General features: G+C 43.4%; 1 protein-coding gene across 4 annotated transcripts in view; it reads left to right on the forward strand.

Annotated features, from left to right (window-relative positions):
- ino80db (INO80 complex subunit Db) overlaps positions 1–27,639 on the forward strand; it is a 100,789-nt gene that overhangs the window by 48,954 nt on the left and 24,196 nt on the right. For all 4 annotated transcript variants that reach the window (XM_080198589.1, XM_080198587.1, XM_080198588.1 and 1 more), the window contains 3 exons: positions 16,753–16,977; positions 23,835–23,944; positions 26,631–26,764. In XM_080198589.1, the coding sequence (XP_080054715.1) occupies positions 16,753–16,977; positions 23,835–23,944; positions 26,631–26,764 (469 nt within the window). The remainder of the gene's footprint in view (positions 1–16,752; positions 16,978–23,834; positions 23,945–26,630; positions 26,765–27,639) is intronic.

The raw sequence follows: 27,639 nt of genomic DNA on the forward strand, positions 1-27,639 counted from the left end.
AACCTGGATTCACATCCAGCCTAGCTTATATAGCCAGAGGCTTCCTGCATCTGTTGTCTGTGAATGTGTCAGGGCTGCTACCGCACTGTTGCTCACTGGCATGGACCTGCAGCAGCAAACTGTCGCTGATCTGTACTCTGAGCAAGGACACAAGAAGGACCAGGGTGATTATTAAAGGATGTGTCATACCAGATCATCATCATTTTTGCATCGACATGCTGCCCCTTTGAGATGTTATCCAGAAACGTAGCATCCACACGCAGGCTGGTGACACCTCGCTCTACTTTATCAAGCTTTCTGTCAAACCTCCCCACTATCTCTAGTTTGTCACTCAGCTTGTCTGACTTCCAGCACTAGATGAGCAGAAATTGCCTCCAGCTAAACATTGGGAAGATTGAAAACCCAGCCACAATCTCCTCACTTGCTAACTACTTCAGCTCCCTTCCCGCCAACTGTCTGAGGCCAAATCAGATTTGGTGTCCGTTTGACCTCAATAAGCTTCCAGTCAGTTATCCCATCTCATTAAGATTGTCTTTTGCAATCTGTAACATGACCTGACTTGATACCTGCCTGCGCTTGTTTGCTGCTCCATGGCTTTATTACCTCTAGATTTAACTGCAGCAACTCAGTCCTGATCGTTCTCCCCACATGCTATCTTCCACATCTTAAGGTCACCCAGAACTGCTGCTCAAGTTCCAACTCGCACCAAAATTCATTCACCAATCACTCTGCCTCCCAGTTAAGTAACGTCTCGATCTTACAATGTACGTTCTGCTTTTACAACTCTCTCGTGACCTCGCCGTTTCCGAACTGTAAGCTTCTCCTGCTCCGGAAAAGATCTCTCTTGGATATCTGCAATCTTCTAATTCTGACCTCTTGAGCGTTCCTGATTTTAATTGGTAGGTCAAAAAATCCTACATTGTGGAAGGAGGCCATTCGGCCCATCAAGTCTGCAACAACCATAATCCCACCCAGGCCCTATCTCCACAACCCTCATGCATTTACCCTAGCTAGTCTCCGTGATACTAAGGGGCAGTTTAGCATGGCCAATCTGCCTAGCCTGGTGGTCAGGTCCTAAGCTCTAAATGAAAAAAGAGGTGGCATGGTGGCACAGTGGTCAGCACTGCTGCTTCACAGCACCAAGGACCCAGGTTCAATTCTGGCCTTAGGTCACTGTCAGACACTGCACGTTCTCCCTGTGTCTGTGTATGTTTCCTCCTGGGTGCTCCAGTTTCCTCCTTCAGTCCAAAATGTGCAGGTTAGGTGGATTGGCCATGCTGAATTGCCCCTTAATGTCAGGGGGGACTAGCTAGGATAAATGCATGGGGTTGTAGTGAAAGGGTCTGGGTAAGATTATGGTTGGTGAAGTTTTGATGGGCTGAATGGCCTCCTTCTGCACTGTAGGATCCTATGATTAACATAAAAGGGAATCCCGAAGTCTTCTGTCAGCTTACAAATAGTGACAGTGGAAAGAGAAGAATGTTGGGGAACAGAAAGAGGTTTTACTCAAAGATCGAGGGACATGACTGAGATATTTCATGAATAATTTGTATCTGTCTTTACCAAGGAAGAAGAGGCTGTGCAGGCCCAGGTTGACAAGGAGGCTATTCAGACACGTGAAGGGTTTAATACTGTTTAAGGAGGCGGTGTTAGATAGGCTGTCAGTATGTAAAGTTAATAAGGCCCCAGGACTGGATGAGATGCATCAGATGATACTGATGGAAGTGAGAACAGAAACTGTGCAGATAGTTATTTATCCGTAATTTTCTAGTGAGCTGGTGTCATGTGACTGGAGTACGGCAGAACTTACACCCTTGATCAAAAAAGGGTGTACTGATGATGCCAGTAACTAACTGCAGGCCAGTCAGTTTAACCTCTGAGAAACGATAATTCAGGGCAAAGTTAATAGTCGCTTGCAGGTAGTCACCTGACTTCAACTAATCCCCTTCACATTCCCTTCTGTTCTTTTTTCCCATGTACTGAAAAAGCATTCCCTAAAATGCAACTATGCCGATCCCCTCTGTGTAGTGAGTTGCACATTCCAGCAACTCTTGAGTGAAGAAATCTCTCTTGAATCCTCAACCGAATTTACTAGTGACTATATCTTTTATTTGTGGTCCCTACTTCTGGTCTCCCCCACAAGGGGAAGCATCTCCATGTCTAGCCTGTTGACCCCTGCAGAATTTTAAAGGATGTATTCGAACACGCTTTAGCCGCCAGTTTCTTCAGCTTATCTGTCCTTCTTGGTAGTTTTGGTCCCTCAAATCTGGTACCGTATTGGCAGCACAGAGGTTAGCACTGCTGCCCCACAGTGCCAGGACCTGGGTTCAATTCCCGGCTTGAGTCACTGTCTGTGTGGATTTTGCACATTCTTCTTGTGTCTCCTTGGATTTTCTCCGGTTTCCTCCCATAGTCCACAGATGTGCGGGTTAGGTCGATTGGCCATGCTGAATTGCCCCTTAGTGACAAGGGGATAGCTAGGGTAAATGCATGGTGTTTTCGGGACAGGGCCTGGGGGGGATTATGAATGGTGCAGACTGTATGACCTCCTTCTACACTGTAGGATTCTATGATCGTACCTGAGTCAGATTTGAGCCTTCTGTGGTGGCCGATGTGGACACTGGGATGTTTCAATGCATTCCTGTGGGTCATCGAATGAAAGTGCTACATAGGTTTCTCACACAACTTGGGTTGACTGTACTTTTGAATCATTCCCTTTCTGCACGGCACACTTGCAGTGTCGTAAGATCAGAAATTGAGAGAAAGACCTGGCAGGTCTGACAACCTCCTGAATGGAGTGATGGCTTTTCAGGTTTCCTCAGAATTGGAACCACAACTCAGATGTATGATCCAAAATTTCAATTCTGTTTCTCTCGTAGCAGTTCTGGCAGCACCTGTACAGTGTTTCCAGCATTTTCTTCTTTTGCTTCAGATTTTCAGCATCTGCATTGCTTTTTGTTTAGTTCATCAAGATTACTGTCATTTTGCAAATGGTTATCCATAGCGTTACCTTTAATATGAAGAATCCATACACTGAGGAGAAGTTGCAGTCCTATAATAACATGTATTGTCATTAAAAACTGAAATATCAATAAAGCACTTGACAGTGAAGTATAATTTAAAAGTGAAAGAGTTAATTTGACTGAAGAATCCTAACTCTGAGCTTGGTGTCAGAACTTTCCTCGAAACTCTGGTCCGTCTGCTTATATGCAACATCTTTTCCCAAAAGTAGGGGAGCCTAAAATTAGAGGGCATAGGTTTAAGCTGAGAGGGGAGAGATACAAAAGGATCCAAAGGGGCAATTTTTTCAGAGTGGTGAGCCTCTGGAACAAGCTGCCAGAGGCGGCAGTAGAGGCTGGTACAATTGTCTTTTAAAAAACGTTTAGACAATTACATGTGTAGGATGGGTTTCGAGGGATGTGGTAAACACTGGCAATTGGGACTAGCTTAGTGGCTTTAAAAAAAAGGGACAAGTTGGGCCAAAGGGCCTTTTCTATGCTGTAATCCTCTGACTCTATGCTGTTAACAAGAATGGAGGTATCTTAACACACAACATTTCAGGTCAGTTTGTTCCCTGTGTGTATTTTCTGAGAGACCACAGTTCAGTATCTAAACTCTTACTGACATCATCTTGATCTGCTTACAAAAAGGACTTGCATCTATATAGCATCTTTTAAGGACACTGTAAGGTACTTTATAGAAAACAGACGGCTTTTGAAGATTAATCACTGTTGTATTGAAAACTATCAGTTAATTTGTTCACAACAAAGTGCTGTTCATTGAGGGATAAATATTGGTCAGGACTCCATGGGAATCTCCCCATTTGTTACAAACCTCCAACTAGCTCGCAGTTAGGTGTATTTGGGATTGTTTATATCCAACTGAGAGGACAAAAGGGGCTTGGACCTTATCCTAAAGATGGCGGATAGTGCTATGCTCCCGGTGTGGCAGACTAGATTGTGATGTCTGGTGTGGGGCTTGAACCAACTATTTTCTGACCCCAATGAGTGTGCTGCCATGAGCCAAGATTGACATCTGCCTTAGTATGTTTCCTTACATTAAAGGTACTGTGTAAATGTAAGGCATTGCAGGACTGATAAGATGCATTGAAGAGTGCTGAGGGAAGTAAGGATGAAAGTTTGAGGTGGTATTGGCCACAATCTGACGTGGACACTGGGGTAGTGCCACAAGACAGTTAAACCCAGCACCTATAGGTAGCATCAGGTTATGGGACTTCTGTAAGACGTATGCTGTTCTGTACCCCAACCTCGCCTGAATACTGCAAGTCAGTTAGTTTAAACTGGTAGGAAAAGTTTTTAAAAGTTGGGGTGGCACACTGCTGCCTCACAGCACTAGGGACTGGGTTCGATTCTGGCCTCGGGTGACTGTCTGTGTGGTGTCTGCATGTTCTCCCCGTGTTTGCACGGGTTTCCTCTGGGTGCTGCGCTTTCCGCCCACATTCCAAAGCGGGTTAGGTTGATTGGCCATGATAAATTGCCCCTTAGCATCAGGGGGATTAGGAGAGTGAATATGTGTGGTTATGGGTATAGGGGTGCGTAGGATTGTTGTTGGTGCAGGCTCGATGGGCCGGATGGCCTCCTTCTGCATTGAAGATTCCATCTATCTATTCTAAGCGTTATCCAGGACCAAATTAACAGCATACCAGGATTCATGTACCAGGACATGTGTCCCCCTTTGCAGCACCAATTTCAGCTATCTCTCTTCATTTAAATAATGTACTATATTTTATATTTTTATTTTTCCTGGAAAGTGGACAAGTTTACCTTTTTCCCATCTGCCAATTTTTTGCCCACTCATTTAATCGTATTCCTTTGCAATCTCTTCTTGACAATTTACTTTCCTCCCTAGCTTGGTGTCATCAGTAAATTAAGTGACAAAACATTTAGTCCCTTCATCCAAATCATTGATGCGTCTTGTTAATAGTTGAGGCCCCCAACAACGATCCCTGTGGCAGTCCATCAGTTTCATCTTGTCAATCTGAAAAAGATCCTTTCATCCCTACTCTTTGCTTCCTGTTAGCTAATCCGACCTTTATCTGTGCTACTACATTCCTTCCATGTTCTGTTACCTTGTTTGGTAACCATTGATGCACTACCTTATCACATGCTTTTGGAAAACCAAGTTCACCATACCTACAGGTTCACTTTATCCACCTTGCTGTTTATTTTCTCAAAAACTAATACATTTGTTAAACCTGATTTCCTTTTCAGAAAGCCATATTGACTGCCTGATCATGTTATGATTTTTTAAGTAATGGTGGCTTAGTGGAGAGAAAGAGAGGCATAGAAAGTCACTACAGTGCAGAAGAAGGCCATCCAGCCATTGAGCCTGCACTGACAACAATCCCACCTAGACCCGATCCCTGTAACACCACATATTTACCTTGCTAATCTCACTGACACTAAGGGGCAACCTAACATGGCCAATCATCCTAACCTGTGCATCTTTAGATTGTGGGAGGAAACTGGAGCACCCAGAGGAAACCCACGCAGACACTGGAAGAATGTGCGAACTCCAATTATTTCTGCTTCACATTGCCAGGGACCCAGGTTCAATTCTGGCCTCAGGTGATTGTGTGGAGTTTGCACGTTCTCCCTGTGTCTGTGTGTGTTTCCTCTGGATTTTCCAATTTCCTCCCACAGTCCAAGCATGTGCAGGTTAGGTCGATTGGCCATGCTAAATTGCCCCTTAGGTCCGATCTCTGTAACCCAATGTATTTATCCTGCTAATTCCCCTGAGACTGAATGGGAATGTCGTCACTGCAGGCTCAATGGGCTGAATGGCTTCCTTCTGCACTGTAGGGATTCAATGATGATATAACCTCCTTAATGGAGTTTAGCAATTTCCCTATGACAGGTGTTAAGCTAACTGACCTGTAGTTTCTTGCTTTAACTCCCTCCTTCCTTGAATAAAAGTGTAATACATAGCTGTTTTCCAATCCACTGGGGCCTGTTCAGAATCTAGTTTTGGAAGATTATAACCAGTGCATCTAATATGTCTGCAGCCTTTTCTTTTAAGAATCCAGAAGACAGGCCATCTGGTACTGGGGATTTGTCAGCCTTTTGATCTAATAGATTTCCCAGCATCTTTTCCCTAGTGACAGTGAATTGTTTGAAGCTTTTCCTTTTGATTTTCAAGTATCTTTTGGGAAGTTTTCTAAGTCTTCTACAGTGAAGACTGAAGTAGTTTTTTGCTTCTATATGGGGATAGGGCCTGGGTAAACTGCACTGTCAGAGAGTCGTTGAAGACTCGATGGGCTGAATGGCCTCCTGTACTATATGGATTCTGTCTTCACCATTTTCTTTTTCTCCATTATCAATTCCTCAGGTTCTCTTCTCTTCCTCTCTCTGTCTCTCTCTTTCTCTCTCTCTCAAGGACAAATACTAGCTTTAGCTATTCTTTTCCTGTTTAAATCTTTGTAGAATTCTTATTCTGTTTTTATATTACTAGCCAGCTTTCTCTCTCAATTAACTTTCTCCCTTGCTGTTTTTGATAAATTTTTCATAAAATCTGACCATCTTCTGACCGACTATCAATCTTTGCAGATTTTAACAATGCTGCCTTCAGTTTCATACAAGACAAGTGTCAGTGTAGCTGTGACTTTTTTTTAAAATGTGAATTACTTGCTGCTGATGTATTACAGTTTGAGTTTGAATTTTTGTGATTCCGCCCTGATGAATGTAAGGTTAGTAAGCAAGCATAAAGACAAGAGCACACTGAGTCAGAGCGAATATGGAATATTTTCCCTTGCAAAAAGGGAACAAAAATTTCTGCGCGAGAAGACAGTGCTGATTGAGTAGTACACGGATTCTGGTAGAGACATTGCCGTGGAGAATGCACGGGGGACAGTTAACTGTCAAGCTTTAGTTTAAATTCAAACATGCACATTGAGGAGTATTTCCCAGTAATTTCATTGCAGTGTTAATGTAAGCTTGTGACAAATAAATAAATTTAAACTCTGGCCACGGTGTTGCTCTGGAGAATGAACCAGGGAATGGTTGTCCCCCAAACATTTATTTTGTTGAAAAAGATGCAAGCCCTGGACATGTTCTTACGGTTTGCAAAGGAGAGGGCTCTGGGTATGAATATATGTAGCCTCTATCATTTATAAGATAACCACACTGTGTGCCATTGTGGTAAATTAGTTCTTAGCATATTCGGGGTTTTAACAAGAGCAGCCCTAAAGAGGGAACCGTCCATCGCCCAATCGTGGAATCACAATTTACACTGGATGCTGTATTTAAAAATAAGAGTCTCCCATTTAAGATGGAGAAAGTCTTGGTGTTTTATAGATGCACAATTTTCAGGTGCACAGTCACATGGACTGTGATTAATTACAAATTGATTTGGAGCATTTAGTTTAGCCCTTGTCTAGGTTGTTCCCAACTCACTTCTATAATATTTCTGATCACTTGATTGATAGGTCACTTCACTGTAATGACTAATATTGGGGGAGGAGTGTTTGTGAAAGTTAAAGTTTATTTATTAGTCACAAGTAAGGCTTACATTAACACTGCAATGAAGTTACTGTGAAATTCCCCCAGGTCACCACGTTCCAGCACCTGTTCAGGTCAGTACACTTAATCAGCACGTCTTTCAGACTGTGGGAGGAAACTGGAGCGCCCGGAGGAAACCCACCTCAAGAAAGTGCAAACTCCACACAGACAGTGACTCAATCCAGGAATCAAACTTGGGTCCCTGTGAGGCAGCAGTACTAACCACTGTGCCCCTGTGCCATTCTTTTTTTTGAGTATATCAATAGAACTAAATTCAAACAGAAAAAAAAACAAGAGCAGTCCTGAAGAGGGAACTGCCCACAGTCTAAAGATGTGTGGGTTAGGTGATTGGCCCTGCAAAATTACCCTTAATTTCAGGGGGACTAGCTTGGGTAAATGCATGGGGTTATGGGGATAAAGTCTGTGTGGGATTGTGGTTGGTGTAGACTCAGTGGGCCAAATGGCAGCCTCCTGCACAATAGGGATTCTGTGAATGTTGTCTTTGGGCTTTGTTGACAGAATAGGTGCCATGTTTGTCCACATTTGTCACTTCTTCAACCTTTTAAAAATTCACACTTAGTAACAAGCTGAGAGGTTTCAATGATCTGTTTGTTTCTCTACCTCCCTCTTCTCCTTGAAGATGTTCCTTAAAACCCACCTTTTCCTTAATGACTCTTCCAATGGCTTTGTGTTCTTTTTGATTGCACTCTTTTTGGAATGCTGCATTCTCACATTTTGCACCATTGAAACTACCGCAGTTTATAAATGCATGTTCTTGGTGTAAACTCAGCAACAAAAACGAAAAGGTTGCTTGTCAAAATGTTTAAAAAAAAGTACAGAAATCTGTAATCTGACTTCAACACTCTGTTATCCTTCCAAATTCCCAACATGCCTGGGTCCTAAAAAGCTCAGGCTCTGAAGGGAAGGTATTTTTTAAATAAATTTTCAGTAAATATTATGAATGAAAATCATAGAATCCTTCAATGCAGAAGGAGACCATTTGGCCCATCAAGTCTGCACCGACCACAATCCTACCCAGGCCCTATCCCCATAACACCGTGCATTTACCCTAGCTAGTCCCCTCAACACTAAGGGGCAATTTATCTGGCCAGTCCACCTAACCCACACATTTTTGGGCTGTGGGAGGAAACCAGAGCATCTGGAGGAAACCCATGCAGACATGGGGAGAATGTGCAGACTCCACACAGAGTAACCCAAGCTGGGAATTGAAACCAGGTCCCTTGAGCTGTGAGGCAGCAATGTCACCGTGCTGGCCCAGTTGGATATAAAAGTTATGGGGTGAGCTCATCCACGCGTTTAACATGATCAAAAGAGAAGAATTCTTTCCTTTGGTTGGGAGTGGGATTCAGCACAAGGGACATTAATTTAGTGTGAGGCCATTCAGGAAGCACATCTCCGTACCCAGAATAGCGGAAATCTGGAACTCTTTCACAAAGCTGTTGAAGCTGGCAATCACTTGAAAATTTCAAAAGCGAAATGGGTCTTTTTTTGGTCAAAGAAAGGTGTTACTGGATTTGGAACTGAGGAAGTTGAATAGAATTTTGATATATATCAGCCTTAATCTAATTGAAAGCAAAATAGGCTTGAAGGCTGGCACAGTGGTTAGCACTCTGCCTCTCAGCACCAGGGATTTGTGTTCAATTGCTGACTTGGCTCACTGTGTGGAATTTGCACGTTCTCCCAATGTCTGTGTGGGTTTCCTCCCACAGTCTGAAAGATGTGCTGGTTAGGTGCTTTGGCTGTGCTAAATTCTCCCTCAGTGTACCCAAACAGGCGATGGAGTGTGGCGATGAGGGGATTTTCACAGTAACTTCCCGGCAGTGTTAATGTAAACCTACTTGTGACACTAATAAACTTTAAGGGCTGAATGGCCAACTTGTATTGCCATGCAGTGCACTTGCGTGCAAGCCAATAGCCAGACTCCCTCTCCTTTCAGTACTTTTTCAGGTTTAATGTTGCTGAGTTTTGTTCCATGTCTGTTTATTGGTGGTGACTCAGAATGGAAATATGTTTATCCAATAATCTTGTTGCACTGGAGTATGTTGTAAATACCGATACAGATGAGCTGCTACGTGGTTTTGCTTTGACGGTTCACTTTCGAAGAAAGAGTGCAGAGCTTTCGATGCCGGCTGCCAGCTCGTTGTTCTTCATAGGTCATCTGCTTCCTGCTAACTTCAATTTTGAATTGCTTCAGTTGACAAACTTGTGTGTTCTGATCAAGGATTAATAAGATGATGGAGGGGATAGATTGCGTCCCACTTGGCAGGTTGTTCCAACTAAATAGTTAGGGATTGCACGAGGCCAGATCGTGATTACTTAGCACTGCTGCCTCACAGCTGCAGGGACCTGGGTTCAATTCCAGCCTCGGATCACTGTGTGGAGTTTGCACATTCTCCCTGTGTCTGCATGGGCTTCCTCCGTATGCTCCGGTTTCCTCCCACAGTCCAAAGATGTGCAGGTTAGAGTGGATCGGCAATGCTGAATTGACCCTTAGTGTCGAGGGATTAGCAGGGTAGATGTGTGAGGTTATGGGGATAGGGCCTGAGTAGGAATGTGGTCGGTGCAGACTCGATGCGCCGAATGGCCGCCTCCTGCACTGTAGGGAATTCCTTGATTCTTCTATCAGGCAGTGATTCTTTTCCCAGATATGAGTCTGCCCAAAGAGATCCACAGGTAAGAGCTGAGCTTGTTTCTGTTTGGAGCAAAGACCATTTCTGTGGGGAGTTATCTGGGCCAGAGTGATCACCTAGCTGATGTTTGATTCCCTCAGGAACTGGAGAGAAATTCTTCAGATTATTCCTCCCAAATTGCCTGGTATTTTATCCAGACTTCCACCTCATGCAGGAACTTGTGTGTTTTGTAGGTGGGGTGTGGAATGTGGAATGTTTTATCTCATGAGGGACAAGGTGCCACTGTTGTGTGCGTGACTGGTTGGAGAGACCTGATGGTCTTTGCCTGTCCATCGTTGCTCCTACATCCTGAGCTGTGTCAGTTGTTGAACTGCTTTTTCTTTTGTTGTTCTTTTATTTTTATTTTCATTCATGGGACATGGAATGTCGTTGGCTGGCCAGCATTTATTGCTCATCCCGAGTTATCTTTTTCAGAGGGCATTTGAGAGTTAACCACATTGCTGTGGCTCTGAAGTCACATGGAGACCAGGCCAGGTATGGATGGCAGATTTCCTTCCCTAATGACCATTAGGGAATTAGACGGGTTTTTCCGACAATCAGCAATGGCTTCATGTTCATTGATAGATTCTTAATTCCAGATATTTTTTATTGAATTCAAATCCTACCATGTACTGTGGTGGGATTCAAACCCAGGTCCCCAGAACATTAACTGAGTTTCTGGATTAATAGTCTAGCGGTAAAACCACTAAGCCATCACCTCCCCGTACCCATTGGCAGTTTGTTCCAGCTAAATAGTTGTGCAAGGCCAGGTCACGATTAGTTATCACCCATTTAGATGACATGATCTGCCAAGCTTTATTGAGCTGGGAGATCATTTTTGAAATGTGTTCATTGTTGCTTTTGTAACTTTGTACACATGTCCAATACTAAACCACTTGGCTAGAATTTTGCAAAAAATTGGGCAGCAAACTTGACCAGTGTTGTGCTAGAAACAGTGATGTGTGCACTGAATTCTGAAGGAATGTTCCATCAGAGTGCGTGCGCAGACTTGCAGCATGATCTCAGCAGAAGAAAATGTTCTCCTCGCTCCCAGATTTAACAGCTGCATTTATGAAACTCCCACATGTGTTGTGGAGTGCACAGATGATGCCAAAGAACTTGGCAAAGCATGGGCCAGAGGTCGAAGAGCCACTATGGATCCAGTGGTGAGGAATTAGGATTTGCAGAGGATCAAAGTGATTTGGGAACCCCAGAACACATCATCAAAAGCCAGTAGATGTGTGGAAGTGCCAGAACGCATCAAAAGCCATTAGGTGAGTGGGAAAAGCGGTCAACCTCATGAAAAGTTGGCCTTTACCTGAAGCTGGATTGCAAAAAGGAGGAAATCATGTTTAAGCAGTACAGAGCCTCTATCGACTTACGTCTGGAGTGCTGCATTCAGTTCTCTGCACCTCAAGAAGGATTAAATGGTCTTGGATTGACCAGAATGCTACTGGTGCTTAGGAGATAAATTATGAAGGCAGATTGCACAAACCTGATGCATATGACTTTGAGTATAGAAGATTGTGTAATGGGTGATGCAGTGGTAGCACTGCTGCCTCACAGCACCAGGGAGCCGGGTTCATTTGCCGGCTTGGGTCACTTGTCTGTGCAGAGTCTGCACGTCCTCCCATGTCTGCGTGGGTTTCCTCCAGGTGCTCTGGTTTTCTCCCACAGTCCAAAGATGTGCGGGTTAGGCAATTATCCATGCTAAATTGCCCCTTAGTGTCAGGGGGGGTCTTGTTGCTGCAGGCTCGATGGGCCGAATGGCCTCTCCCTGCGCTGTAGGGATTCTGTGATGGAAGTGTTTAAGATATAGAAATGATTCGGTGGGAGAAATAGAAGTGATTTCCTCTTGTGGTAGAATTCAAATAGGAGGACATACTTTATGATTAGAGTTGGGCAATTTAGGAGAGAAATGTTGGAGTTTATTTTGCGTAAAGTGTAGTAGAAGTCTGGAATTGTGAATAGGCTGTGGATGCTGGGCAAGACTGAGAATGATAGATTTCTATCTGAAAAGTGTCTCGAGGATATGGAATCGGGCTGTGTAAATGGAGTTGAGATGCAGATCAGCCAGGATGTAATTGAATGACAGAGCAAGCAGAAAGGGCTGAATGGTCTTTTCCATTCCCTCTGTTTTTGGGACCATCCAGAAAGCACACGGCTGCAGAAGATGCTCACACAAAGTTCCAGTCCAAACGAGGGAATGAGAGGTGATAATGTTAGATACTATCAATAGAAGTGGAACTTGTTCTGTAACCTTACCTTATTTACATGCAGACGCTTGGGCACTAAATCAACAGAAGAATGAATGAGGATTAGGCTGTCTGTTGACATTATAATCATGGCTGTATCTCGTGACACTGCACATCCTGGTCAGAATGAAGCTGATGGTAAAGTCCCCTGTCAGTTTGTGCTTAGACACTGGGATTGATTTAATGCATGCAATTGATACTAAATTGCTGCATTTAACTCAAAAAAAAATCCTGCTTTTAGCAGGAAATATTGTTGTAGTTTTGGTTGAGTTTTGTTTGCTACAATTTGTTGAAACTGTTTAAGTAGATATTGTTTGCTGAGTCGGTGGACTCTGTTTGCTGCAAGTCTTGCCCGACCACCAACTCATTGATGGACACAGTAGAGTCGATCTTCGCTCCATATGCTCATCACAAGGTTAGGGAATTTAGTACGAATGGAAGCTACCTTTTTTGGTGTGTTTACTGGATTCCAACCTCTTCCATGAGGACACACATCATACAGCTAGCAGCAAATGAGCATGTCCTCTGCTGGCTAGCTGTTCAATGTTGGGGGATCGTTCCCTCATGGACCACGCAAAAGGAGTTGTGCACTGGTGTGCAAAAGTATGCCTGGTCCCGTTTATCAGACTTGCTGAGAGATACAAGTTTGGATCCACTAGAATTGTTGGGACACCTGCATCCCACAGTTTGCATGCTGTTATTGATCCCAGCTCCATTCAGTATGTTTGGGGGTATTTCTGGCAGCAGCAAGTATGTTTAGCTGCAACAAAAGAACCACTTTTGGAACAGGAAAATGAAGGAGTCACATGGCCAATGAAATGGCCAAATGAAAAGACAGACCCTAAAAACTCCAAAAAAAAGCTTGTAGCTGTGACAGATAATGTTCTGCCTTCCCTTCCCTGTTTAAACAATCCCATGGCACTATTTCACAGGGGAATTATCTCCTCAATCAGCATTAGTAAAACAGATGATCTGATCTTTATCATCTTGCTGTTTGTGGGATCTTGCTGTGCTCAAATTGGCTGCTGTGTTTCCTATGCTACAAAACTGACGGCACTTGAAAATGACTTCATTGGCTATAAAGAGCTTAGAGACATCTGGTGGCCCCAAAAGGCACTTCATAAAATCTATTTTCTTGCTTTCTTTAGCCATCTCCAGTCCTACAACTATCCAAGAGGTCTGTGTTCCTCCAATTCTGACCTTTTGCGTATTTCCAGTTTTCTTCCTTTGGCAATCATACCTTCAACTACATAGGTCCCAAACTCTGCAGTTCCCTCCTTAAACCTCTCTGCCTTTCTACCCCTCTCCTTTGAGATACTTGATAAAACCTACTACTTGCACAAAACTGTTGGTCCTTTTTATTGCCTGTGTGCTATGTTTTGCCTCCTGACACTCCTGCAAAGTGTCTTGGGATAATTGACTGGATTAAGGTGCCATGAAAGTGCAAGTTGTTTGTTCACTTTTAGGTACTTCTTTCTTAAAGCAGTGATGCCATGCATACATGTCTGATTTCTATACCTCTTTGGTGCTCTGTTTGCTGTTGGTTCCAGCTCAATGAGTAGAACTGTTGCCTCTTGAGTCAGAGGATTGTGGTCTCTCCTGCTCCAGAGACTTGAGCACCGAATCTGGCACTGAGGGAGTGCTGCATCCCCAGAGCTGCCTTTCTTTTTTTGGATGGAACTTGAAACTAAGACCTGCCAACCCCATTGGATGGATATAAAAGATCCTATGCCACAATTCTGTAGTCTCCTGACCAATATTTATCCCTGAACCAACACCTAAAGCAAATGATCTAGTCATTATCAGGTTGACTGTGGGATCTTGCTGTGTTCAAATTAGCTGTTGGGTTTCCTGCAATACGATGGTGACTACACGTCAAAGGTACTTCATTAGCTATCTGTGAATACATTGGGATGTCTTAACCATTGTCAAAGTCACTATAGAAATGTATTCTTTCTATTATTTGTACAGTTTACAGAAGGCATAATTCCACTTAGCGAAGTTAAATGTTGTCAAAACCCCACATACACAAGCCCTGCCCTCCCTTATCATGAATTGTTCTTCTGCCCCTCCATTCTTTCTTTCTCCAGCTCTCTGGCTTCCCATTCCTTTGCTCTCCTTCCTTCCCATTCCTCCCCGCAATTTCTTTTTCACTGGTACCCTCTGCTTTTTCTGGCCCCTCCACTCCCATTCCCATTTCCTCCATCTGCCCCTCCTGTACTTGTTCCCTTTTTCCTACTTGTGTCCCTCATTGTGCTTAAGGAATATGAAGGTGCTGACTCAGTATTTTAATGTGGAATGGTTGATGGATATTGGATTATCTTATTTTATCAATCCCCCCCACCCCCACCCCAGTGTACACTTACGCACTCAGTTTTGACCTTGGCGCGCTCATAACTGATTGATTGTAAAATGAATGTTCAGATGGTGCCCTGTGCTGTACTATAAATGTTAATCCATTTTTAATGCAATGTGAAGCCATAGCAATGTAGTGAAGTTTGAGTGATTTAACTTGTCAGGACTATTTTATCCCTGGAGGTATAAAAAGATAGGGCGGCACGGTGGCACACTGGTTAGCACTGCTGCCTCAAAGCTCCAGGGACTCAGGTTCAATTCCGGCTTCGGGTCACTATCTGTGCTGAGTCTGCGTATTCTCCCCGTGTCTATGTGGGTTTCCCCTTGGGTGCTCCGGTTTCCTCCCAGATTCTAAGATGTGCGGGTTAGGTTGATTGGCCATGTTAAATTGACCCTATGTCAGGGGATTAGCAGGATAAATAACTGGGGTTACGGGAGTGGGACTTGGGTGGGATTTGCTCAGTGCAGACTCGATGGGCCGAATGGCTTCCTTCTGCACTGTAGGGATTCTATTCTATAAGATTCAATAAGAAAAGTTTCTTCCAAAACTTTGGTTAAAAAAAAGTTGTTTCTCCAAACCTCCTCTTTGCCATTCCTGTCAAAATAAAAAGGTGAGAGAGAAATTGTCCAGTGCCCAATTGTAATCTTGCAGTGACTGGATAGTGTGCACACCCATTGCCACATTCACCACTTTCATCTCATATGCTCCTCTTCTAAGCAGTTATATTTAAACCCAAATAGCCCAACAGAAAGTGTTGCTATCACGTTGCTCCATTTTGTTGGAGGTGACAACTTTCAGCAGAGGTTTTGAAACCTAAACCAGTGGTTTAGATGGACTTCTCCCACTGCCCTGGGCAACATTCATCTCTGAACTAGCAGCGTGGAAGATATATTAACCAGCCAGGGATCTCACTGATATTTGCAGAATCTTGCTGCTTATGTGATCCTGCAGTGCATAAAATGATTGCTATATTTACCTAGATAATTCATCATACTTCAGAACTTATTGTGTGTAAAATGTTCTTGTGAGATTTGATAAAACGCTATATTTAAAAAAAACTGATCTTGATTTTCCATGTACCTGGTGTGCTTGATATCTACAGTCGAGAAGTGGGTGGATAAAAACCATCCAAACACTTTGCCTGGAAAATATCATTCAATGTAAAAATACAACCAAAGTGGGGCAATTTGGGGTCCTTCCATTAAAGAGTCACTGCGTGCGACAATACAGGGAGGTGCTCCCCGGGGCTTTTCCTTTACAGTTGACCGACTGGGATTGTACAGTGGTGGTGGGGGGTGAAATGCAACTTTGGTGCCTTCCCATTACAAAGCTGAAAATTAGCATAACTTTTTCTCAGGGTGGAAGAGTCATTTACTTGGGGGCGTAGGTTTAAGTGCGAGGGGCAAGATTTAAAGGAGATGTATAAGGCAGTTTTTTTTTTACACAAAGGCTGGTGGGTGCATGGAATTCACTGCTGGGAGGAGTAATGGAAGCAGACATAATAGTGACTTTTAAGGAGCTTCTGGTCAAATACATGAATAGGATGGGAATGGAGGGATACAGTCCCTGGAAGGGCAAAGGGGTTGGTGTAGGTTTGGAGGCTGAAGGGCCTGTTCCTCTGCTATAATTTTCTTTGTTCTTTGTTTGTTCTTAATCCTAGCACCTTCCCATTCCTTTGGGTGATACAGTGACAGAATATCTTGTGCAGAGAACAAAAATAAAATAAGGGCTTATGTTTAATGATATCGCTGGTACTAAGTGATGAAGTGTGATTTGATGAAGTCAGAGTGAGCATTGTAACATTGAAGTTGTGTTGTAACTCAGCAGTGCATATTGCTGACACACAGATGTTCACTCTGAAACTACATACGTGTATACATATGGGTTTCTCTGAGGGCAGGAGGGTTAAACTTTGATTCTGTTCTTTTGTGCAGCCCTGAAGACGAGGTGACGAGCACGAGAAGCTTGCGAATGACCAGGCTCTGCACTTACCTGCAGCACAGACACACGCAGCTGTGTCGAGTGGAGAGAGCGGCGGCGCGTCAGCAGCGGTGTCGGTACGCCTTCCGGAGAGCGCTACTGCAAGCAGCCAGCAAGGAACCCGACGCGGCCGGGCAGCTGCTTCGGGAACTCAGAGCGGTGCCCCCCACACAGACCAGGTCAGCCACTGAGCACTGACGTTGCCAGGCATTGTCGACCGGGGAGGGGAAATCTGTTGGTGACCTTGATATCACCACAACCCTTTGGTGGGTCGGGTTTGGTGGAGAGAGTAGCTTGTTTTGAACATGATGGCCAAAACTAACAATGTGATTGCCTTCAGCTTCCACCATTTAGCACACGTTATATTTTTACTGCTGTAATGATCTAAGAGTATTTCATAGGCTTTCCCCCAGTCTCTTCAAAATGATCAGTTTTCCTTCTCAGGTCCTTGGTAGTTTTGTGTTGTGTTTTCACCACCCACAAGTTTTGATTTGATTTATTCTAGTCACATTTATTAGCATGCAGTGAAAAGTATTATTTCTTGTGTGCTATATGCACAAGACATACTATTCATAGAGGAAGAAAGGAGAGGGTGTAGAATATGGTGTTACAATCATAGCTAAGTTGCACTCTGATTAGGAACAGGAGGGTTTTTTATTTATTTATGGTATCAATGCTCTTGCCACTCAAACCTTTTGTCATCCTCATTGGCCTTTGTTAATGTCTGCTATCATTTATTATTGAAGAGTGAGGATTCCTTTTTTCTTTCGGCCAACCCAGCCACCCATCCGAGGCTGAGAACGTAAAACCATATAGGTTATGTAAGTTCCTGATTAAGTTCCTTGCCCTGACCAACATTCTACCTCAAACAAATTTACCAGAAACCAGTTCACCTTGCTGCTTATTAAGAAAGTAGCTACTACATTGCTGCCACAGTGGTTATTGTAAAAAGTCTCACAACACCAGGTTGAAGTCCAACAGGTTTATTTGGAATCACAGGCTTTCAGAGCACCATTCCTTCATCAGGCGATGAGATTTATTACTGTGCCCAAATCCCAGTCCAATGTTGGCATCTTCACATGATGATTATTCTAAGGCATCATTTAAATTCCAGTTACCACACGTGCACACGGACACACGCACAAGTACATCATCTCCGTCCCCACATGTCCGGATGGCTGATGCTTCACTGAGTGCTGCCTGGTGCCTCCTGCAAGAAATGAGGTGGCACAGGGGTTAGCACTGTTGCCTCACAGCATCAAGGACCCAGGTTCAATTCCAGCCTCAGGTCACTGTCTGTGTGGAGTTTACACATTTCCCTTATGTGGGTTGCCTCTGGGTGCTCTGGTTTCCTCCCACACTCAAGTTGTGCGGGTTAGATTGATTGACCATGCTAAATTGTCCCTTAGTGTCAGGGGATTAGCAGGGTAAATATGTGGGGTTACAGGAATAGGTCTGGGTGGGATTGTGGCCAGTGAAGACTCAGTGGGCCGAATGGCCTCCTTCTGCACTGTAGGGATTCTAAGCTAAGTGAGCACAGACTTTGGGAAAGTGCAGCTTGGTGCATGAGTGTGACACTTTGTGGTCGACTAGCTCACAGCTGGTTAATTGTCTAATTTTGTTCAAGCCTTGCCACCTGTAACTTGAAGATTCGGGCAACCACACCTGAATGCTTTCAGATGACAACAGGGCAGAATTTTGAGGGTTGTGAGGAATAGGAGGGAAGGGAAGACTCAGGAAGAGGTTTGAATAGTCCTGTTAAGACGCATTAAAAATCAGCATAATTATTCGCTTCATTTTCTTTTTAACTTTTGTAATATTTTTGGCGAGAGTGTTTCTCTTTTACACAATAATTGCTGAAGAGCTCCTGTTGAGACTAAATCACCCTCGAGAGACTACTGAGCTCGAAAGTGCAGAAAGCTGGATTAACTCTCATATGCTTTAATGTTTAAAGCATTCCTGTTTAATGATGATTAGAGTTAAGCTCCCTCTCTACTCAGCAGAGGAAATCATCTGATTCGCCCCACAAAAGGTCGTCAGCACCTCTGCGTTCAAATGAGCTAATATTTCTTTCAGTCGGTTTTCCCAAAGGTGATTTATTTTTTTTCTCTCCCTTTTTTTTGTGATCCTGGAACTATTTCAGACATTACAAGCTCTTTAGATTTTGCGCTGTCCAGCAGACAAGTGCTGAGAACACAGCCAAACTTCCGAATAGACAGTGCACGCTAGTTCTGAGCCTTGTTTTAGTTTGTTTGTTTGTTTATTAGTCACAACTAGGCTTACATTAACACTGCAATGAAGTTGCTGTGAAAATCGCCTAGTCGCCACACTCCGGTGTCTGTTCAGGTACACTGAGAGAATTTAGTACGTCCAATGCACCTAACCATGTTTTTTTTTTGGACTGTGGGAGGAAACAGGAGCACCGGAGGAAACTCACTCCTCCAGGTGGAGAATGTGCAGACTCCGCACAGATTGTGACCCAAGTCAGGAATTGAACCTGGGTCCCTGGTGCTGTGAGGCAGCCGTGCTAACCACTGTGCCACTGTGTGCCCATGCGACTGCAATTCTTGGATTGGTTGATCTCTGGGGCAGAGAGCAACTGTAGTATTCAGGCCAATTGGGTTGAAAGAGTAGAAGGGTTATTTGGATCCAGTCTGGAGCAGAGGTGCCAAGAAAGGAGGATGGGAGGTGGAGGGAAATCATGCACAAGTAGGGTTGTGGGGAAGCTAGATGACTCTGTACATAATGCGTGCAGATAGCAATGTTAAATCTACCAAACTAAAACTGTTTCTCTCTTAAACATTGATCAGACTTGTTTTAAGCCTTTCAGAGTGTGCACCCGTTACAGAGTCTGGAGTTGAATGGGTATGTGAAATGGGGCTTCAGTGTGCAACTGTTACTTTACATTGGAATTATCCATCACTGAGCCACTTAAAAGACATTACAGGAATTTCATATAATCTGTTGACCCACCCAGTGATTTTAATGGATTATGGGATTGGGGAAAATTTGCGGGTGAAAGAAATCTCTTGCTGCACAGCCAATTGCGTTGAGTACTTGGGCTTGTCAAACGTCCAATTAGTTGGCTTTATTTTAGCCTTCAACCATCTTAATGCAGTGATGAGAGTCTGGAGAGACTGTTGCTGGTATAATGCTAAGAATCTTGCTCAGTCTGCTGCACTAAACCGCTTGAAAATGCAGCAGCTTAATATTATCTCGGGGCTAATGCAGTATTGTGGCTAAGAGGCAGCTCAACAGTTCCTAAAGGGAGCAGTCACTGAGGTTCAAAGTTAATTCTACTCAACAGCAAACGTCTGGATCAGGATTATATTTGGGCCAGGGACTCTACAAGCTACAAAATACATAAATATTTATATCCCAGTCTGTTTAATCCACCTTTATTAATTCAAAATCCAGCAAGAGGATCTGATAGGCAAGTGATTCAGCTTGCTCTGTGTCAGAGTTACTGATGAGTTTATTGAAATCAGTGCTTTTGTTTGGTCTTGAGTTTTGTATTGAAGTGATTTGATTTATTATTGTTAGATGTATTAGTATACAGTGAAAAGTATTGTTTCTTGCACACTATACAGAGCATACCCTTCATAGAGAAGGAAAGAAGAGAGTGCAGAATGTAGTGTTACAATCATAGCTAGGGTGTAGAGAAAGATTAATTTAATGCAAGGTAAATCCATTCAAAAGTCTGACAGCAGTAAGGAAGAAGCTGTTCTTGTGTTGGTTGGTATGTGACCTCGACTTTTGTATCTTAGTCCCAACGGAGGAAAGTGGAAGAGCGAGTGTCCAGGGTGCGTGAGGTCCTTAATTATGCTGGCTGCTTTGAGGCAGCAGGAAATGTAGACCAAGTCAATGGATGGGAGGCTGGTTTGCGTGATGGACTGCGCTACATTTATGACAGTTTGTAGTTTCTTACAGTCTTGGACAGAGCAGGAGCCATACCAAGCCGTGATACAACCAAGAAGAATGCTTTCTATGGTGTATCTGTAAAAGTTTGTGGGGGTCATAGCTGACATGCCAAGCGATACTCAGAGAAATTCTACACAACGTGATTGGATCGAGATGCGAGTACGATAGCAAGCAAGTGATGCATTTATGCAAGACATTGGTTAGGCCAGCATGAAGCTATGAACACCCCGTTATATTTAATGGTGTCCCAGCCTTGATGATTCCAGTAAAGAATCACTATGGAAAGACCAGTTGTGAAGAAAAGCTTAGAGAACGTTGGCTGATGTTTCAAGCAGAAACTTGAGGACCGAATAGCGATTTTTCAAAATTCTGTAAAGTTTTGATAGGATAAATAGTGTGAATCTCATGGTTCCATCATCAGTGTGCAGACTCTAAATTATCACTTAAGCTGTTGGAACATGGAATGCTTTATCTCCAGTGGCATTGCAGCAGAGACTAGCATTGTCTAAAGGGGAATGGGACAAAGTATTTGTGAAGGGAAAATATAAAATGCTGTGAAGAATGGGCAGACTGTTAGGGTAGGAGTAGATAACTCTGAGCTAATCGAAAGCAGTGACAACATCAACTCTGTGCTGTAGTTTCTAGGAATGGAAAGTACTTTCTTTAATGGGAATTTTCCATTGTGTCTTTACAACGGGTGATGAGTGGAATGTGTAAATGGGGCTGATTTGGATTTAGGAGGGAGCTTCCAGCAACTTAGATACTGGGTTTAAATAACCCCGGTGCCATTCGGGGTATATTGAAGATCTCTAATATACTTGTTGCCATCTTTGAATTGGAAAGATGTGTGATGCCACGCTCATTTGGAACTGGGGATCAGGCGATGACCACACTGTATTGTCGGAAGGAGGAATGAAAATCAGGAGGTTTGAATATAGAGCGAGAAGAGGGAAAACAAGGCAGAGTTGCAGCTCCATCAGATCAGACTGGAATTACATATATAGAACCAGATAATGGCTGGAGGTCAATAGAAAGAGGCAAGTTGTGTGGAGCAGAGTTGTTGCCAGGGTAATCGACAGAAGAAGCAGAATGGGCAATTATATGTGATAAGAGTGGAAAAGAGAGAATAGTGTTTGTGGTGTAGGACATCTGAAATGTAGTTCAATTCTGGATTCCACACTTCAGGAAGTTTGTCAAGGCCTTGATGCCGGAGGATTCCGCGAAAATTTACTACAAGGGCACCAGAGATGAGGGATATTTCGAATGGACGTTAAGGGTGTTCAAAATCATAGTTTTGAGAAGGTAATCAAGGAGAAAATGTCTTGTGGCCAAAGGACCATTACCAGAGGGCACAGATTTAAGATTAGCAAAAGCAGCCATTGCAGGATGAGATTTTTTAAGCAGCAACTTCGTATCTATAGTATAGCTCCCAAGGGTGGTAGAAACAGATTTGATATTAGCTATGAAAAGGGAATTGAATCGTAGAATCCCTACAGTACAGAAGGAGTCTATTCAGCCCATCAAGTCTGTACTGACCACAACCCCACCCAGGCCCTGTTTCCTGTAACCCCACAGATTTACCCTGCTATTCCCCCTGACACTAGGGCCAATTCAGCATGGCCAATCAACCTAACCCGCATGTCTTTGGACTGTGGGAGGAAACTGAAGCATCAGGAGACACAGACACAGGGAGAATATGCAAACTCCACACAAACAGTGTCCTGAGGCTGGAATTGAACCTGGGTCCCTGGCACTGTGAGGCAGAAGTGCTAAACACTGTGCCACAGTGCTGCCCTATTGGAAGGATACTTGAAAGGGGGACATTTGACTGTGGGCTGTGGGAACCATTGGAAATGGGACAAATTGAGTGACCTTTTCAAAGAGCAAGCACAATGAAGTGAATGGTCTCTTTCTGTACTGTATGGTTCTGTGATCATATCACAGAATAATACAGTGAGAATAATACATTAATAGAAGCAAGAATAGTTGACCGAATTGATTCATCATGAGAGAAAGAATGTGATTTTCCCCTTTCTCAATGAGAGAGAGGAAGAGCATGATTGACATTGCAGTGGGGTAGAAATCATTTGACTGTTCAGGTGGATGTTGAAGGTCCAGGGTGCATTTTGAAGAGGACCTGGGTTTCTCCCAGTGTCCTGACTAATCCAAAAGCAGATTCCCTGATATTGTCGTTGTTCTAGGACCTTACTGTGTGTCAACTGGCTGCAGAGTTTACCTATCCAACATAGCTGTGCCGAATAACTCACGTGAAGTGCTTTGCCACTTGATACCATATTGGTTAGCACTGCTGCTTCACAACTCCAGGGACCTGGGTTCAATTCCCAGCTTGTGTCGCTGTCTGTGCGGAGTATGCACATTCTCCTTATGTCTGTGTGGTTTTTCTCTGGGTGCTCCGGTTTCCCCCCTCAGTCCAAAGATGTACAGGTTAGGTTGTTCCTTAATGCCCTGAGATGCGTAGGTTAAAGGGATTAGTGGGTAAAATCAGTAGGGATATGGGGTCGGGCCTGGGTGGGGTTGTGGTCTATGCAGACTCGATGGGCCAAATGGCCTCTTCCTGCACTATGGGGTTTCTATGATTCTATGACTCATATTATGTAGATTTTTCTGCTTTTAGATTAGGTGCAGTTGGAAGAAAGAAATACTTTATTGTGCTGCCTTGTGCCCTTGAGTTTAAGTAGCTCATGATGCTCAAATAACTGAAAATAATTGCTGGTTTAGAGGAATTATACATCACATAAATGTTTGATACCAAGGGAAGGTGCATTAAAGCCTCCATTCCCATTTTTAAGTTTCTCTGTGCCACCCACTGTATACCAACTGAGAGAGATATGTAACCTCTGCCATCTAACTGGCTACCAAAAGAGGCACAAATGACTCCTGTGGTCAATTCTTCTCTCTATTGGAAACTATCTCAACACCCATCCCCAATGGCACAGATCTTCGATCCTAAAGTAGGGAAGATCTGCTTTGTGGTACCTGTTCCCTATCAAGCTGTTGCATGGCACAAAGAAATCTCTGTGCGGCTTGGCCTCATGACCAGGCTAAACATCTGTACTTCTCGAGGGCTGACTAATCTCACTGTCATTCTTTTCAGCATGAAGCAGCCAGAGCACAGAGTAGTGGAACCAGCACTATGTACAGGAACCATCAAGGGCCAACACTGCTCCAACATGTCTCTTCCATACACCAGGCACTGTTTTCAACGTATCCTTAATAGTGTCCCTTTCTCAAATGGCTGACCTGAAATTTCACTGAAGCAAGGATAAAGAGTAGGTCGCGGCAAAAAACTTTTTGTTTAATGGAACGTTGCTACCTGATTAGTTTTCAATGTCCCTTTTATCTTGAGTTGAGTGCACAATGAAATTGAGTTGTTGTTGAAGCATTCTGGTAAAATGTTTGAGGATTATGCGCAAAATAATTATTAAAGGACATTTCAGAGATTCACAGCACAATCAGGCAGAGTCAACATGGTTTTGTGAAAGGGCAATTGTATTTGACAAGTCCTTTCAAGGTGTAGCAAGATGGGTGGATAAAGGGGAACCTGGATATGTGGTGTACTTGGATTTCCAAAAGGCATTTGATAAGATGCCACAAGGATATTGTTAGTGATACCACACCAGGTTTTGTGTATGGTATCGGCCTTCTTCAGGGAGAAAGGAAGGAGGTATTGGAAGCAGTTCAGGAAAGCTTCCCTAGGATGGAGGGGTTTCTAATGGGGAAAGGATGTGCAGATTGGGCCTGTACTCATTGGCGTGAAGAAGATTGAGAGGTAATCTTATTGAAACATACAAGATTCTGAGCTAACTTTCACAGGTTGGGGGTCGAGAGGATCTTTCCCATCATGGAGAAATCTAGAATTAGAGGGTAGAGTTTAAAAATAATGAGTTTCCCATTTAAGAATGAGATGAGAATTTTTTTCTCTTGGGGTCATTAGACTTGGGAACTCTTTTCCACAGAGAGCAGTGGGTCATTGAATATATTTCAGGTTGAGTTAGACTTTCGATCAAGGAGGGAGTTGCAGGTTATAGGGAGGCAAGAAAGTGGACTTAAGGCCACAATCAGAGCAGCCATGATCTTATTGATTGGTAGAGCAAACTTGAGAGGCCAAATGACTTACTCCTGCATTTCTGTTGTTATTTAGGAAACCGTTCATGTTAGCTCGGGAGCAATCCGAAATTAATCTCACTATGCATCCTTGCTGCGTAGCTCGATCTCTGGCTGTGTCAAACATTTATCCAGTTACCCCTAAAAAATGCCTTTGTCTCTGCCTCAGTCACTCATTGTGTCTAACTGCGTACAGTATGAAGAAATTCCTCCTAACCTCTTTCCCCCGTGCTTGATTAGCTCGCTTATCATTTCCATTCCCCAGCCAGAGGAAGTAGGATCTTCCCCATTTGTCATTCCAAAACCTTTCAGGATTTTGAAGCTCTCTATTAAATCTCCTCATAGCAATTTTATTGCTCTAGCAGAAATAGTCTGAGCTTCTTGAGTCCTTTTTTATAACTAGTTGCCTGCCGCACTGTCACCCTGGTGAATGGTATGCTGTAGTATTCTGTGAGTTTTTAATGTTCTTTTACAACGTTTCAAAGATGGTATATGGTACTCCAAACTGTAACGCCGTGCCTTGTATAATTTGTTTTATAAAGTTAAAACTGCTGTTGGCATTTTTTTTGTTTGCGGGGGGGCTTAATTTCATTTTTCAGTGTATTTGAACCCCAGGCTTTTCTGTTGATTCCTCAATGTCTAGTTATTCTTGTCTCTCCCACAAATATGCTACTGCACACTTATCCACATGAAGTTGAATCTGCCATTCTGCTAACCTGTCCCCGTTCTCTTCTAGTGCATTGCAGTCTTGCACTCCTTGTGCCCTGAGGCAGTTTTAATTTACTTGCTATGCCCAATCTTAAATTATTCAACAAAGATCAATTGGACCCAACCCTAGATGCAGCGGTTCCAAACCTTCCTGAATGCATGCATTACCCATTAGCCAGAATGTTTTGTTTCCAGTGTGCTGTTGCTCTCAGTAGGGTAGGTTGAGATTGGGTTTTTCTGCTGGTGTAGGAGTGTAGGGCAGTTGGACATTGCCTTAAAATCTGAAGAGAAAATGCTAGAAAATCTCAGCAAGTCTGGCAGCATCTGTAAGGAGAGAAAAGAGCTGATGTTTCAAGTCCGGGAGTCATCTGGACTCGAAACATCAGTTCTTTTCTCCTTCCGATTTTGAGATTTTCCAGCATTTTCTCTTTTGGTTTCAGATTCCAGCATCCAAGGTAATTTGCTTTTTTTCCTTTTTATCTTAAAATCAGAGCCAGATCATTCAGGAGAAAAGTTAGAAAACACTTCTCTGTGCAAAGGGTGTTCAGAGCATGAAACACTCCCACAAAAAGTAGTCGATGCTAGCTAAATTAATAACTTTTAGTCTGAGATCAATAGATGTATGCTTGTCAAGGGAACCAAGATACGTGCAAGGATTTGGGATTCAGATCCGCAATGATCTCATTGGGTGATGCACCCACAATGGAATGGGGTTACAGTGGATATGGAACACTCTCCCTGACCTTGACTTTAGGGAGTAGATTAGATTGTGCGCTGTTGACAGACTTCCCATGCCTCTCCCTCTGTAATGTGTTTTAAATACACCAAGTTGAAAATCCAGAAGGCAGGAGGTAATGGCTCACAACCTTGATGTGGTCACTGCACCCAGTGCAAAGAATAAACAACACATTTTGGGACTAATTTCTGATTGCTGACCTTCCTTTGTAAAGGCTTGTTTATTCTGGGGGTCTGATATTAAGCGGCCGCTGAATAGAGAGTTATGATTGCCTTTTGAACGAGGTGTTCACTGGGTTTCAGTCCAAGGCTAACAACGTTTTCTTGACCTTGAGTGATTCAGATATCCTGTTGAGTCGCTCTCAGCAGCTGTTCTCAAGCTGCACGGCCAAGTTCGCAGATGGGCAACAGTGTTCCATTCCAGTGTTTGACATCACGCACCAGACGCCACTGTGCGAAGAACATGCAAAGAAAATGGTAAATTTCTAGACAAATGTATGTATATGTGCTTTTAAACAAAATGTTGGTGCTGGAGACACAGAAACCACTGTAGTTTTTTTTGTATCTGCTGTTCACCTCAAACATTTCCAGGTCAGGATGATCCTTGAGATTGGGAAATCTCGTTGGCGTAATAATCTTAATGTCATGAGATAACAGGAGCTTTTATACTGGGGGAGCAGGACATATCTTGAGCAAAGGGCGAAATGAGATTTAATGAAGACTTTTAAAACTGAAGGGCTTTGACCAAGTGGGTATGGAAGGTGTATCGTATAAGCAATAACTGCTCTTTTTTATTAAAAAGAGGTCTTTAATTTGCTACTGAACACTTTGGTACATCCTGAAGTTTTGAAAGATGCTGCAGAAATAGTTAGGTTCTTGCTTACACTTGTGGAAACCGAGGGCAAGCAGGTTGAGAGGGATGTATTTGCACAAGAGAGTTGCTGGAGCATGAACTATATTGCCACAGGAAGAGGAGGCAGTGATCATTGCATTCTTCGAGGAGAGCAGAGGACAGAGCAGTGACGTATGAACTCTGGCTAAGGGTGGGGCAGTGGGAATAATATTGAATCGCTCCAACGAAGTAACACACCAGTTAACGTCTATGGATGTTCAGGGGTTATATCGACTGCAAGGAAAAATAGCCAGTATGTTGGGTGCAATTAATAGCCCCAGATCAAATGCAGGTTCCATTAGTTACACACATCGACACTTGACTACAAAAACTGCTTCAGTGTGGCACTGTAGAATTAGCCAGGATGTTTTAGCCTGAGTGTGATATTGGACTGTTCAAACTGTTTTTTCCTAATGTCTTGTGCAAAGGCCCAGACCTCTCATCAATTTAGGCTGGGTTC

The sequence above is a fragment of the Carcharhinus amblyrhynchos genome, chromosome 11 (genome assembly GCF_965287045.1).
Source record: "Carcharhinus amblyrhynchos chromosome 11, sCarAmb.v2.hapA, whole genome shotgun sequence".
Taxonomy (NCBI): domain Eukaryota; kingdom Metazoa; phylum Chordata; class Chondrichthyes; order Carcharhiniformes; family Carcharhinidae; genus Carcharhinus; species Carcharhinus amblyrhynchos.